This window comes from Leopardus geoffroyi, chromosome C2 (assembly GCF_018350155.1).
Source record: "Leopardus geoffroyi isolate Oge1 chromosome C2, O.geoffroyi_Oge1_pat1.0, whole genome shotgun sequence".
In the NCBI taxonomy this organism is placed as follows: Eukaryota; Metazoa; Chordata; class Mammalia; order Carnivora; family Felidae; genus Leopardus; species Leopardus geoffroyi.
The window spans coordinates 22,827,172-22,843,606 of record NC_059333.1 but is presented as its reverse complement, the minus strand read 5'-3'; the positions used below and the strand labels follow the sequence as shown (position 1 = coordinate 22,843,606).

The 16,435-nt window shown below is 35.2% G+C and overlaps 1 protein-coding gene across 3 annotated transcripts in view; it reads left to right on the top strand.

Moving 5' to 3' along the window:
• The window catches only part of NCAM2 (neural cell adhesion molecule 2), a 520,619-nt gene that overhangs the window by 430,503 nt on the left and 73,681 nt on the right, over window positions 1-16,435 (top strand). For all 3 annotated transcript variants that reach the window (XM_045501591.1, XM_045501590.1, XM_045501592.1), the window contains one exon: window positions 1,759-1,932. In XM_045501591.1, the coding sequence (XP_045357547.1) occupies window positions 1,759-1,932 (174 nt within the window). The remainder of the gene's footprint in view (window positions 1-1,758; window positions 1,933-16,435) is intronic.

Here is a 16,435-nt window from a genome sequence, read left to right as displayed (position 1 = left end):
CAATATTCACATCCAAAGACCAAAAACCTGACCTCCTGGCTCTTGCCAATACCAATTATAAGGCATATTTTTATGTGATCTACCGTGCTCTCCTTCAGCTTCAGCAAATAAGGGACAGTTGACTTTTGACAGCCATTAGAGATTTTTATATTAATGTTTGATTATATACAATAGGGATTTGCATTTACTGTTATTTTCAATCACCTTTTTAAAATAAAATTGTGTTCAAAGATGAAATGACATATTTAATCATATTTTTATAATATATGTATATTTTTAAGTAAATTATATGAAATTTTCCAATTTTATGATTGTTTCCAATGTGGTATTGAAAAGAAAGAGAGACAGGTGCTCCTGGCTGGCTCACTCAGTATAGCATGTGATTCTTTGACCTTCCTTGGGATCTTGGGTTTGAACCCCATGTTGGGTATAGAGATTACTTTTTTAAAAAGGAAAAGAAAAGAAAGATAAATTGAGAGACATAGATCCCTTCAATGTTTAATGTGCCTCTAATTCTTCATGTTTCTGCACTAGAAGTTTCAATTCGTTAATTCCAATGAGAATTTTTCCCTCGTGCCTTTTTACCATTTTTGATACTTGTTTATAAAGTTTTGTATGCTGGAAAATGATATAAATTTTCCTTCAGGATACTTTATTGACCTTTAAATAATGTGAGTAATGAATTGATACAAAAACACACACAAGAAAGATTTTATAGCTATTTTTTTTAAATACAGTGATTACAACTTAACTATTTCAAATAAAGGTTTATTTTAGTTAAATAATACATAAATGAAGCTAAAACAGACAGCTTGCAATTTTATTTAGTTCATAATGACATGTGTTCTAAACTTAATACTTTCCCAAAATTATTAATATAATTTGAATGAACAAGAAGAAAATAAATCTCAAATTTTCACAAAAGATAACTATTTATACTAAAAATTCAATAAAGTCTGGTTTTTCATACATATATATGTATATATATATATGTATATGTATATATATATATTTTTTTTTGAGAGACAGAGAGAGACAGAGTGTGTGCAGGGGAGGGGCAGAGAGAAAGGGAGACACAGAATATGAAGTTGGCTCCAGGTTCTGACCTGTCAGCACAGAGCCCAGTGAAGGGCTCCTACCCATGAACGTGAATCTTGACCTGAGCCAAAGTTGCATGCTTCACTGACTGACCCACCCAAGCACCCCTGCTTCTTCTTCTAATTGTATCTGCATTCTCTCTCTCTCTCTCTCTCTCATTCTCTGTGTGTGTGTGTGTGTGTGTGTGTGTCTCCTTCTCTCTCTCTCTCTCCCTCCCTTTCTCTCTCCCTCCCTCCCTCTCTCTGTCTCTCCTTCTCTCTTCCTCCCTTTCTCTCTCCCTCTCTCTCTCTCTCTGTCTCTCCTTCTCTCTCTCTCTCTCTCTCTCTCACACACACACACACACACACACAAGCTTGTTTTCCATGAATGCAAATAAAATCCTAATATTGTATAGAAAAGACAACTAAAATTACTGCCCCAGTCAATGAGATTTGATATTGAATATTCTTTATTTGATATAGTTGTAAAGATTGACTAGTGTGTACTTTCTTGCAATTTGAAGACATCATTTATCAGTTTATGCAAGCTTTGTAATTCACATATATTAAGTGACATAGGGAGAAATGTTCCTTTATTCCTAATTTTAAAAATAGCATAAATTTTAATAATGGCCATCCATATTACCTGGCTTATATTTCCTTTGTTTCTACTAATTTGTAGATGTGCCATCCAGTCCCTATGGAGTGAAGATTATAGAGCTGTCACAGACCACAGCCAAGGTTTCTTTCAACAAGCCGGACTCCCATGGAGGTGTGCCTATTCATCACTATCAGGTGGATGTCAAAGAAGTGGCATCAGAAACCTGGAAAATAGTACGCTCCCATGGAGTTCAAAGTGAGTCAGTGCTTTCAAATTGTGTTGGTTAATTCAAGCTGACATTCAGTGTGCTTGTGTGAGTGGGCTTTTATTTTTCTTCAGTATGTCCTTTTTTTTTAGTAGAGTTGGGAAGACATTTCCACTGTCCTATTCTTCTTGAGAATAACTTGAATAAAGAGTGGGAAACTTTTTATCTTTAACAAAGATGGAAAGTTTCACAAAATCTCCAAAGTTCAATATTGGGGGGAAAGTTAGTATTTAAAAATTTGGTGGTGGGAAAAACAACTGCTGACATGTCATATTGGATGCCTGAATATTCTAAAATATGCGCTTGTTTTTCATTTATTAATAAGATTTCTTCCACAAGTAAGTGTACTTTACATGCATTTATGAAACAATCTATAAAAAGTCATCTGTCTACTAAAATTTATTTCAAAATTGTGTTTTGAAAACTCAAGCTATTACTACTAATTATGGCAGGTGGAGTAATAGAATAAGCTAATTCTGAGAAGTTAAAACAATTTATAGCACTTCTGTTCACTTATATAGAATTTCATCATGTTGTGAAAATGTGGTTTGTTTTCCCATTAAAAGACGAAACTAAAGTAGGAAATCATAGTAAATTATGAGAGGTGGAGTGTATTGATTGGGATATAGAACTGCAAAACGATAGTAAGGAAAACGATGAGTATATAGTAATATAAAGTATTGGTGAGTATATAGTAATGAAAATTATACTGTCCCTCCTGTGCTGGCCCTGGGCCCTGGCCTGATCCTAATATGTATGGTGTAAGGGTTCTGTAAAAAGCATGAGCTAGCTGTTTGTTCTATGAAGAAAAGCGTGAGCCCTTCTATGAAGGATTGGCTTAGTGGACAATGGAGACAGAACAGATAAAAATCATCCTAGTTTCATCTGTGTTGGCACCTGCTTATTCATTTTTACTGAGAATAATAGGTTTTTTTATAGAAGTACCAGAAATATTAATCTGTCTTCAGTCATTTACCACATTCTTCAAGTAATGCCCCCCCCAACATGTCAGCTTTTATAATTTCTTCTAATAATAAGAGGGTTTGGGTAGGTAATGTCTTTGTGCAAATGCTGTGTGGTTTAGGAGAGAAGATAGTGCCCCAAAAGAATGAGCTTGTGAGTTCTAGGATTCCAGTGGAAGCAACCATTACCCTAGATGCAAGAATAATATTTTTAAGAGAGAGAAAACAAAAAAGGGTGAAAAGAGAGACAGAAAGAGAGATGATTATTTCTGACACTACAGAACATTCAAAGTGGGTGCTTGGGTACAACCCTGGAGACAAGTAATGTTAAAGCTGAACATTAGAGAAATTAAACTTGACAGAAGAGTACCGCCACCCCTTACCCCTCCACCCTAGGGAAGAAGGTTAATAGATTCTTCTGAGACTTCTTACAAAGTTGCAAAACCATGAAGAATTTATAATGGCTTTGATCTGACAGAGTTGTTCACGTTCAAAGACCTGATTTTGTTACTCCATATATCCCTATCTCAGAAGCAGATTTTCGTGTTTATAAAACTGATATATAATAAAGAACATTTGTTAATTTACAATGAGAAATCACTGTCTCAGAAATTAGACATTCAGGTATATATGATAGGTATATTCTTTACCTGTGAGTATTTTATGTAGAAAGAAAACGTGTCAGAAACCTGTTTGGTGAATTTTGAGTATCAGTCAGGGACCTTACGTGAATGACAGTCAGTACACTCAGCCTTGGATAGCTTAAAACTTGCCAGTGAGATCAGAATACTCATAGTTCTGGTTTCTCTTCCTCTTCCTATGGGAATGCTGATCCCATCATGGGGCTCCACCCTCATGACTTCACTAAGTCTAATTACCTCCCCAAGACCCACCTCTAACTACTATCACATTAGAGGCTAGGGTTTCAACATATGAATGGGGGGTGGGGCGCAATTCAGTTCCTAGTTCCCAAATATCCATTCTATTTTAGTCACTCTGTTAAGAACTGAAAATAAATTAAGTCAATAGACTTTGACTACAAAGTGAAGAATTTGGTAGTATGAATATCCTCTTACAGAGGATGAAGCTGAGGGCAATCCATATAAAGGAGAATACTGGGACTATAAAATTTAGCTTCTTATCTATAAGATCATGTCGATAAATAATAGTGAAACTAAAATTCAAACCCTGACACGAAATCAGATTCCAAAGCCAGTACTGTTGACCGTTAGGCACCGTTTTTCCTTTATTCAGTAAAGAGTTGCAAAAGTGGGGTGCCTGGGTGGCTCAGTCAGTTGAGCATCTGACTCTTGATCTCGGCTCAGGTCATGATCCCAGGGTCATGGATTGAGCCCCACATCGGGATTCAAGCTGAGCATGGAGCCTGCTTGAGATTCTCTCTCTCTCTCTCTCTCTCTCTCTCTCTCTCTCTCTCTCTCTTTCTCTCTCTCTCTCTCTGTCTCCCTCTCCTTCTCTCTCTCCCCGCTCTGACCCTCCCCCTACTCAAGTGCTTTCCTTCTCTCTCTCTCTGTCTCAAACAAACAAAAAAAAAGTTGTGAAAGTGGAACACAAATTACTTCCCTGTAAAGTATGAGTATAGCCCATATATATATAATTTTAAGTATATATTTTTAAAAAATTTTAATGTTTATTTTTGGGAGAGAGAGAGACACAGAGTGTGAGAGGGGAAGGGGCAGAGAGAGAGGGAGACACAGCATCTGAAGCAGGCTCCAGGCCCTGAGCTGTCAGCACAAGCCCTAAGTGGGGCCTGAAATCACAAACCATGAGATCATGATCTGAGCCAATGTCAGACGCTTAACTGACTGAACCACCCAGGCACCCCTAAGTGTGTGTGTGTATATATATATATATATATATATATACACACACACACACACATATATATGTATATACACACATATATACATACATATACTTATATATGTATATATGTACACATATATATGTGTATGGTGTAATGTGTGTGTGTGTTTGTTGCAATGTGTTTTAGATAGCTACTGGAAGGACTTCTATAGAGAACTGAGGGAGTAATTTGCCTACGTTAAATATGAATTAGAAAGCTGAAATATCACTGTCATTTGGAAATTTTTTTCTTTGTAAATATTTTTACTTTTTTCTTATGCTGGTTTTGTGATATCTATTTTAATTTGGTGTCTTGAGGTTTAATTACATGTCTTCATGTGGAGTTCTTGTTCTGTTTGAGGTTCATAATGTTCCTCAATCTAAAGATTGATGTCTTCCATCCATCCTGGAAAATGTTATATCATTACATTCTTGAATACGAATATTGTCTTTTCCCTCATTCTCTCTATTCCCTTATTCTGAAAAATCCCAGTTGTAAATGCTAAACTTGTTTTTTTTAGAAGTTAGAATACCATATCTCTGTATCTATATTTTATTATGTTTCATTATTTTACCATGTTATTATTCAGTTCTGCCTACCAGTTCACTAATTCTTTGTTCACTTATGTTTAAACTACCATTAAACCTGTCTACTAAGATTTTAATTTAACAATCACATTAAAAAATTTTTTTTACGTTTTTATTTTATTTTTGAGAGCGAGGCAGAGCACAGGCAGGGTAGGGGCAGAGAAAGAGGGAGACACAGAATTGAAGCAGGCTCCAGGCTCCGAACTGCCAGCATAGAGCCCGATGCAGGGTTTGAACTTACGGATTGTGAGATCATGACCTGAGCCAAAGTCGGATGCCCAACCAACTGAGCCACCCAGGCACCGCAACAATCACATTTTTAATTTATATAAATTACATTAGTTCGTTGTATGTTTCAACAGTATCTCGCTCATGGTGGCTTGTTTAGTAGTATATTTTATGATTTTAAATTGCGATCTCATATTTTGCTAATCTTATTTATTGGTATCATGCAAGGCCTGGGGTTTGGGTGCATTCTTCCACAGAAAATATCCCTTTACTTTGAACAGCTGCTCTGAAATTTTACAAAGGTGGAAGCATCTTAAATTAATTTCTTGATTTGAGAGTTCCTGCGCTATGAGAGCAGATTTGCAGTTACTAATTTTCAAAGAAGTATTTATCCCACCTCCTTGCCAAGTCAAACACATTTTTTTAGCCCACACTTTTCCTTTCTTCCAAGAACTTTGACATTCCCAACTCCATGCAGGGGTCCAAGCCTCAGACCTCCCTCTTTCTTCTCTCCCGCATGAGGACACTGGAACCCAACCTTGTGTACTACAGATCCGTGCGATAGCTCTCATTGTCTGAGTACCAGTTCACATTTTCCAAAGGACGGCAGTACTTTACAAAAAAACAATTACATGGCTGGTCCTCTAGCTACAGTCTCCCCATCCACATCATTTTTCATATTTCAGTTTTCCTTCCTTTTCTGTGATCTAACATGTACACCTAAAAAGATTTTTTAAAATGATATGTATAATTGTAACTATATTTAAAAGGCGCTCTTCTGGCTGTATAGGTAACGACATTGTTGAAATTCTGACGTTTTTTAAAAGAACATACATAGTTTTGAATAGGGAATAAATGCTTCTTTTGCAGTTCACGCTAATCATTTTAAAGTTCCGAGGAAGAATTTTGTAAGCATAATTATACTCATTGCCTTTGAGGCATTTGTTAGAAGATAGATTTAGATTTATCTCTGAAAAGACAGGGACTATAGTCAACATTTCAGCTACTACTTTTTTCCTTCAGCATAGTTTTATTTCTTTCTTTTAATTTACATGAGTTTAGATGATGTTCAGTTTTTTTCCTAGTTCATAAATACCTATAATCCATTATATACTACTCATGTATCTTCGTCTACCTAAAAATAAATATCATCTCTTGCTTGATTGTGGTGGCATAAGCAAGAAAATTTTAGGAAAAAAAAACATCTCCTGTTAGTAGATTCTGATTCTAAATAATGCATTAATTAATTTCCTGTGAATTTCACTTGCTTACTCTGCACCTGGTCCAAGGTTTAGGGTACAGTTGCTGTCTAGACCAGTTATTATATTCTTCAAGGTTTAGCTGAAACCTTACTGATCATCCCAATCACTAATTGACCTAAAACTAAATTTCAAAACATGAATTGTGAACAAATCTGATAACAACTTGAACTATTTAAATTTCAAATGGAAGTCATTTTGACATTTAGTTTTGAGTGAAAAATGTGTGTCACAGGTGTAGCAAGATTTTTTTTGATTGGGAGGGCTACATGGCATTTCCATTACCCTATCATTTAACACTTGGTAAGCATGTTCTATATACCTCATTGGGCACAAATGAAGAGAAGATAATAATCTTTCAAAACAGGGACTCACTTTTCAGTATTCAAAACAAAAATGAAAAATTGACATTTTAAAATATCAAGTTATTTTTATCAGAGCATAAAACAATTCTCTCAAATAGCATAATTTTAATTTGTGAAATGTTTAGCCAGGTACAATCACACATAAACATCCTTTCAATCTCAACTGAGATTATTAGATGCTCTGGTTTATTTGGACATAAGGTTGTAGTAGAATTTCTCTTTGTTCCTGAAAATAAGGGAGATAATTTTTATTTGAAAATAGTAGCATTTTGTAAATGGAAGATTCATTGGAAACTTACTCAAATTCTTGCCATTTTTACTAATAGAAGGGTGTAATAACTAACTACAATTTAGAAATAAATTCACAGTTGGACTTTACAGTTTTTTCACTGCATAATTTCACTAAACCTTCAATATTGCTTTGCAGGATGCAACTGCAGTATGTATATTTTAATCTATAGATGGTCATTTTAACCTTACAGCATTTAGTTTATGAACATTGTGATTAAGGTTATGTACCTGCTTCATTGCTACATATAATGCCAAAATTTTTAATCCAGATTTTAATTTTAGCAAAAGTTCTATTTTAATTGAAACCTGAAGAAAAAAATCAATTTATATGGTAGAGAAATCCATTTTCAGCTTTGTGAAGAAGTGGCATTCAATAAGGATTTTTTTCTAAGATTGTTTTGAAAGATAGGTGTTTGGATTTACAAATTCTATGCCTGTGCCTGATAGGCCCACAAACTGATTTTAAATATAGGAGCTTAAATTGGAATAGAGTGAAGATTAATAGATCAAATACCAAGAAAGATTTCGATACAACTAAAGAGATGCTATGTCCCAGTACCTTTGTCCCAAAGCGGGTGCCCTAAATTCAGTGGCACCAGCAACTCCCTTGGAATAAAGAATCTTTCTGGCTTGAATACTCCAAAACTGAAAGCTTAATAGTATTTATATTGATTCAAGCTGAAGCTCCACATCAACAATGAAAAATTTATTTGTTACATGTATGGAATTTCCATGTACCAACAACCCTATTACAGCACCTAGGTCCTCCATGTTTTCATTTTTCACTAGGAATCACCTCCATGCTCTGCCCCCACCCTCTTTCTCCCACTCACTTTCCCACTCACATGCCCACTCACTTTCTCTTAGTGCAGCAGGCTTCATATGGCCTATAAAGTGTTCTTTTACAGGATTTGCATCGGAAAATTATTTCGCTTTTAAAACTGGACATTAATGCCCTAAGGAGTAAGATAGAGTTGGGTGCTTTTTTTTTTTTTTTTTTTTTTTTTTAGTAATTTTTCCCCATTGCTTTGTATTAGAATTTCTTAATCAAATGTTAGCTTTTTTCAATTAATCCCCCCATGTTTCCTGTGTTTTCTCTCATTGTCTCTACTTTTATCTTTACTCTCCCCTAAGGTTTTCAACACATATCTTTCAATTTGCCTGTAAGTTTTTAAAATTGTTAAATATTTTATTCTCTGGTCATTTCTCATCTCATTTATGCAATATAGTCTTTTCTCTCTGATAATTATCATGATATTTCATTTTCAGCATTGTTTTTGCTCCCTGATTTGGTTTTCTTTTCCTAGATTTATTTTGTTGTTGTTGTTTGCTTTGTCTCTGTCATTCACAATGGAAACGTTCCCCAAGTATTTGGTGATCCTTGCCTGGATAAGTGAAAGAAAAACACCCTCATCTCTGTTTGTAAAGACAGTGTTTTCAAGCCTTGAGATCAGATGGGTTTCTAACTTCCCCATCAACAAGAGTCTGAGAAATGGTAACTATTTTCGGATATCTGTTTTGAGGCTGTTCAGTTATTACTGGCATACCTGGCTGTCAGGACACTGTGGAAAGGCAGCTAGTGTCAAATGGTGTCAGATGATTCCCACAAAATTTTATTCGGCACATCAACTCCATGTTCCTCCTGTTTAGAATTCTAGAGTACAAAACTTCTTTGGTCCCACTTACCAAATAATAGACCTTGCATCTTCTGTTAAGATGAGAGAGAGGAACTCATCTTCTCTTTAATCTGGGAAGAGGGCATGAGAGTACAATTGTTTAAATATTTGAGATCATTCAGTTTTATGCTCTCATTCATTGCACTTAAAATTTCTGAGACTTTCCTGAGTTCTGTAGGTCTATTAGTGTAAGTGTATCTCCACTGACTGTCTCACCCCTTATACAGATCTTTATAATTTTTGTTGTAATATTATATTTTTATATGTGGGACTTTTCCATTTTTAAAACAGTGTTAAATTAATTTGTCAATATATTGATGACATAGCATTGAAAATTACGCTTTTAAGAAAAATGAGCATATCAGTGTTTCTTACTGAGTAATGATTAGTACCTGTAATTAGCTAAACTTCTTGCTTTGTAGTGTGGCTTTTGGTCAAACAAATTCACATTTTTTTCCCTGGAAACTTTCTAGCTTCCTATGCACATTCAGCAGAAATTTTAAATATAAATTTAAGCTTCAAAACTTGGCAGTTTTCCCAATAATACCCAGAATAACAAAGGCCATCAGATGTGCACACAGTGTATGGGTCCATACATTGTGTAATATGCAACCATAAGAAGAGCCATTTACATAGACTATGATATAAATGGTACCTGTTGAAATTATTCGATAATGCAGGGTACAGTAAAAATATAGTCCCTCTGTCCCAAGGGGGCTAGGAGAGAAAGGCAATGGTGCTCTGCCTGATCTTCAGGGAAAGCTGCAATACTGATCCAGGTTGGAGCCAGTGCCCTGAAGTCCCTGGCAGATGGCACACTGTGGGTTGACATAACCATCTCCCTGCCCCCAGTGTGACGCAGGTCTGCCTACTGGTAGATATTTTTCATTGTGTACTAGAACCTGCTAGAATCCAAAAGATAATTTTGATACAACCAGGTCTTTATTGGAAAACATGTTATTTGATACTCACTTCAAATTTTATTGTTCAAAAACCCACTAATTATGCAGTGAAATTCAGATTATTCAACAGTTCCTGGATTCTTCATTGATAATTGAACAACATATGGTAAGTATGCAATGCTATGTCTATAAACAGAGTGAATAATAATATAATAGGGAAGATTTCTTTCTATTAAATTATTAATTCATTTTTGTAGTGAAGATATACAAGATTGAACTACTTTTGTTCTGCATTGTGACTCAAAAAGAAAGTAACTTATTTCCAGTGGAAATATTTTATTGAAGTTATTGTCGATACATGTTTTTCTATGACCATTATTGAATATAAAACCTTTTTATTGTTGTTCATACTTAGAAAAGAAGGCCAGTGATTATTTAAAATACAGGATGAAAATAGCGAGAATGAGCATCACCACTCAACTAAAGTTAGAGTAAGCCCATACAGATATTTCTTTTTTTTAATTTTTATTATTTGTATTTGAAAGAGAGAGAGACAGCATGAGTGTGAGGAGCAGAGAGAGAGAGGGAGGCACAGAATCTGAAGCAGGACCCAGGCTCCTAGCTGTCAGCAGAGCTCGACTTGGGGCTCGAACTTGTGAACTGGGAGATCGTGACCTGAGCTGAAGTCCAGTGCTTAACTGACTGAGCCACCAAGGCACCCCCAGATATTTCTTTAAATCTGTTTTTTCGGGGCGCCTGGGTGGCTCAGTCGGTTAAGCGGCCGACTTCGGCTCAGGTCATGATCTCGTGGTCCGTGAGTTCCAGCCCCACGTCGGGCTCTGTGCTGACAGCTCAGAGCCTGGAGCCTGTTTCAGATTCTGTGTCTCCCTCTCTCTGACCTTCCCCTGTTCATTCTCTGTCTCTCCCTGTCTCAAAAATAAATTAAAAAAACGTTAAAAAATAAAAAATAAATAAATCTGTTTTGTCATATTACGATGTGACCTAATGTGTGACTTTCCTAAATTTGTCAGGAGTTTTCTGTGTTGTGTTATGGTGCTACTAAAAATAATGAAATAAATAATTGATATGTCTTTGTTACTTAAAAACTTCTTTTTTTATTGTTGGGGTTCTTTTGGGACTGCATCTCAGATGTGCCTGCATGACATATGACATGATCATACTTTTAGGTCTTTCTGTCTTCTGTCTCCCCTCTCTACAAACCAAACACACAACGGTCCCTTTCAAAGTTTTATTTTGTCTTATCATTGTGTGTGTTTTTGTCTGTGTTCTTAAAACACATATTATCACAGGGGCGCCTGGGTGGCACAGTCGGTTAAGCATCTGACTTCAGCTCAGGTCATGATCTTGCAGCTTGGAGTTCAGGCCCCCCACCCCCTGTCTGGCCCTGTGCTGACACCTCCCTCGGAGCCTGAAGCACGCTTAGGATTCTGTCTTCTCTTTCTGCCCCTTCCCCGCTCCTGGTCCTGCTCATGCTCTCTATCTCTCTTAAAATAAATGCACATTAAAAAAACTTTAAAAAATAAAAAAATAAGTAAAAACACATATTTTCACAAATTTTCTTTGTTTTATGATATATTAGCAAGCATCTTTTATAAATAATGAGTAAAAGGTTCATGTGGTTCAATGACATGAACATGATGGTTATTTCGTGTTCTCAGTGCTGTAATATACTAGTTCTCAATGAACTTCTCTGGCTACTAATTGTGATGAAATGGGTCTCAGAGGGTTTGAGGGTTTGTTTCTTTTGAAGTAATCTATGAGACATAACTCTTTTCTATTATGGTAGTGATGGTTTTTCTATAGGAGGATGTGTAGTTTTCCTGTCGTTTTCCAATAGCTAAAAGTTATTGTAACATCATGTTAAGTTACACTTAAGATTTTTATTCCAGTGTTTCTTTAATCCATGTTATTTACAGTTGCCTGGATGAAACTGCATTTGCATATATCATACTATTCAATTTTACTATTTTAGAAACAATTTTAAATAATCATTGTTTAGTATTAGTTCTAAACTACTGCAGTTTTTAAAATCTTAATAAATTCCGATGCTTTTAAAAAATTCTCTACAAGGAATATTTTCTACAATTACACGATTTCCCACATAAATCTGCCTGAAGAAAAATGGTTATCATTTTAATGACTATATTTCACATGGTATAAGAGAAATAGACTATAAAAATCATCTGTCTATATTAAATACAAGTGCTCTAAAATCTTGTGAATTGCAAAGATAAGGGGATAAAAGTAATCCACATTGATTCTGTATTTTCAGTGAAAGGAAATTTCTTCTAATTTGAATGTAATGGAAGGACTTCTATATGTTAAAAATCAAAACAAGAATATATGGGACTATTTTCATTGTGTACATTAAAAAAATAAACCCAATCTAAATTAAAAATTTATATAAAATAGCAGTCTTAATGAGTTTAAACTATGTAAGTCAAAATATATAGGGAACGAGGTCAATAGGAAAACTGAGTGAATAACAGCTTTAAGTAAAATTATTTGTATGCTGGAAACTTACCCAGATGTCTTAATATGAAGACTCAAATTCATTCATAATTCTGTACTTTGCCTGGTTGCTGCTGTAATAATAAAAGAACTTCTATTCAAATAATTTTTAAATTTTTAAGAAAATGAGTTCTCTTTATGTGTATTATTTTATTTTATTTTATTTTATTTTATTTTATTTTTAACGTGTTTTTATCATTGAGAGATTGAGAGAGAGAGAGTGTGTGAGTTGAGGAGGGGCAGAGAGAGAGGGAGACACAGAATTCAAAACAGGCTCCAGTCTCTGAGCTGTCAGCATAGAGCCTGATATGGGGCTTGAACACACAAACCATGAGATCATGACCTAAGCTGAAGTCAGATGCTCATCCGGCAGAGCCACACAGGCTCCCCTATGTATATAATTTTATAAATCAAAGAAATAAATGGTATGAAGAAATGAAACTAATTTATATGTGAAAGATATTTGTGAGTAGTGAGAAAAGAAACATGAATATTTCATGAGTGTTTTATAAAAATTTAATGTACAGGAGGATGGAAGTATTCATAGTCATTAAAAACTTAAAAAAATAGACCCAGTTAACTGCTCAAATATACAATTTTTTTGGATACTTTAATATTCAGTGTAAATATGATTTTTTCCTAGAATATAGCTCATAAAATTTTCTTATTTCTAGTGAAGAATAGCTGTGGGCTGACCATCATGGTTATTTTAATAGTGAATGTAACTGATACATAATTTTAGAAGACATGTTTTTACATTTTTTAACCTTACAATTAAGAAAAAAATATGTTTGGGGCGCCTGGGTGGCGCAGTCGGTTAAGCGTCCGACTTCAGCCAGGTCACCATCTCGCGGTCCGTGAGTTCGAGCCCCGCGTCAGGCTCTGGGCTGATGGCTCGGAGCCTGGAGCCTGTTTCCGATTCTGTGTCTCCCTCTCTCTCTGCCCCTCCCCCGTTCATGCTCTGTCTCTCTCTGTCCCAAAAATAAAAAATAAACGTTGAAAAAAAAAAATTAAAAAAAAAAGAAAAAAATATGTTTATTTATATTTGAGACAGAGAGAGACAGAGCATGAGTGGGGGAAGGGCAGAGAAAGAGGGAGGCACAGAATCCTAAGCAGGCTCCAGGCTCCGAGCTGTCAGCACAGAGCCTGACGCGGGGCTCGAACTCACAAACCATGAGATCATGACCTGAGCCGAAGTCAGCCGCTTAACCGACTGAGCCACCCAGGTGCCCCACCCCTATAATTTTTTAAATCATGCCAATATATTCCATTTTAGTAAACATTGTTTGATTTTTTATTGTTAAAGTTCATTATTATGAACAATATTTTCTGTATTATAATACTATAATACATAGTATTTATATATGTATATATTTATATACATAAATATTCTCAAAGTTTAAGGAGGAGTAAAGAGCTTTTTCTTTATCTGGTAAGTGTCTCAAGATTCTATTATTAGGAAGGTTCTAAGGCCTTCTTCAGTAGTGCTATCCTGTAGGAAAGGTTGAACACCATGGACTGGCATAATCAGAAATGGTTTCAGAGACTGACACTACTCTCGTTCTCTACTCTTTTACATCATGTGTGGCTCAGTCAGTTAAGCAACCAACTCGATTTTGGCTCAGGTCATGATCTCATGGTTCATGGGATCTAGCTCCATGTTGGGCTTCATATTGACAGCGCAGAGCCTGCTTGAGATTCTCTCTCTCCCTCTCTGCCCCTCCCCCACTCATTCTCTCTCTTTCTCTCTCTCTCTCTCAATAAATAAATACATTTAATAAACAAACAAATAATCACTATTGTGTATAGCAGTGATTTCTAAAATAGAATTCTAATTTTCCAGGATATGTAAAAGATCAGCCATTGGGGTCCATAAAGTAAACTGGAAAATATTTCCATTTCTCTAATTATGTAAGTTATGATTCAGGTAATCACATTTAAAAATGGTTAACTATACTCTGTGTGTGTGTGTGTGTGTGTGTGTGTGTATGCATGTATGCACATGCTTTATGTGTCCCTGTCCTTCTCTCATACCAGGTCCCTAAATAAACACATGGCACATCAAAGCCTGTCCACTCATTGTGTCATACATGCATTCTCTGTTCTGTCCATGCTTCAGTTTATGTTACTCCTACTCTTTCTTATCCTTCCTTCAAGGTCCAATATAAATTTGAGCTTTTTTACAAAGGTTTATTTATTTTTCAGTAGAAATATTTTTGCATTCTTTTGAAACTCTGTAGTCAATATTGCTTGCATTAGTATTTTCCAGCTTCTCACCTCATAATATAAGTATTAAGACATAAGTCACATTTCTCTATCTTGACTGCACATCTGAGAGCCTATATAACATGTTGTATGGACTTCTGAATCTTCTACATCACCTGAGATGAATAAATGGATTATTTCATTACTAAGCTTGTTTATACTCAATTAAAGTTATATAGTTGTTAAGTATTTCTAAACATCTATAAATTATTACTGTATCTAGGCTAAGTTAAATGGAAACATCTAAGCAAGTTGGTTGTTTTTTCTTTTCTTTGAAATTTCCAAAGATTCCACAAGCTTTTCTAAGTACTGATGTTATGGAATTACTGTTTAATAAAACTTAATTCTATTGTATATTTTAAAAACTTCTTTTCACTTGCAAAGATTAAAAAAATATATAGGGGCATCTGAGTGGCTCAGTTAGTTAAGCATCTGACTTCGGCTTGGGTCAGGGTCTCAGGGTTCATGAATTTGAGCCACACATCAGGCTCTGCACTATCCAGAGCCTGCCTGGAATTCTCTCTCTCTCTCTCAAAATAAATTTAAAATATCTATTATAGCTTTTTAAAAGATAATCTATGTCTAGACATAAGCAGACTATTGAGAAAATGGAGACAGCAGCTTCTCTTTCTCTAAAAAAGCAGTCTTAATTGTTCCTATTTCTTTTCTTCACACTTCAGACCAAAGAGAAGCATCCAACCACTGTATGACATGTGCTCCTGCTACTGGCTCAGCTAACATTCAAGAAAGAAAGCCTGTATAGGTAGTAAAACATGTCCGTGCACTTCTGACAACTTGACATGTCAATGAACAGTTAGGGTATTTCTCCTATCACTGAAATACTAGTGTGCACTGTAAAGGTGCTTCCATTTGGAGTAATTTGCTAGAAATCTTCATCCTCACAACTGGGTCTCGTGACAGACACACACTTAGCAGGGACTTTGGATTTAGGGTTAGAGACGTGTGATCTTCTGTCCAGAGTAGCATTGTTTTATCTCCCCATGTATTGGCGGGGCCACTTATCCTACATTTCATATCACTAAAGTCTTGGGTACTATTGACATTTTAATACTTAAAATACTCCAATCTGTGCATAGGGGATGCATTTCCATTAATTAATGTTTCCTTTAATTTCTTTCAAAAACTTTTACAAAAATATTTTGTAGTTTCTGTTGTGCATGTCTTAAATTTCTTTTGTTAATTACTAAGAATGGTATTTTTGATGCTATTAAAATGGAATTATGTTTTGAATTTTCCTCTTTGGTTTGTTCATTGTTAAGTGTATAGAAATGCAACTGATTTTGGGTGTTGACTGTATGTTCTCATTTTATTGGATTCATTTTTAGTTCTAAAAGATTTTTGTGGAATCATTGGAATTTTCTACATATAAGATCACATGATTGTGAACAGAGATAAATTCACTTCTTTCTTTCAAATTTAGATGCCTTTAATTTTGTCTAATTGCTCTGGCTAGTAATCCTAGTTAAACAGAAGTGGTGAAAGCAGGCTTCCTTGCCTTGTTACTGTTTCTGGAGGAAAATATTTTAATCTTTCACCATTGA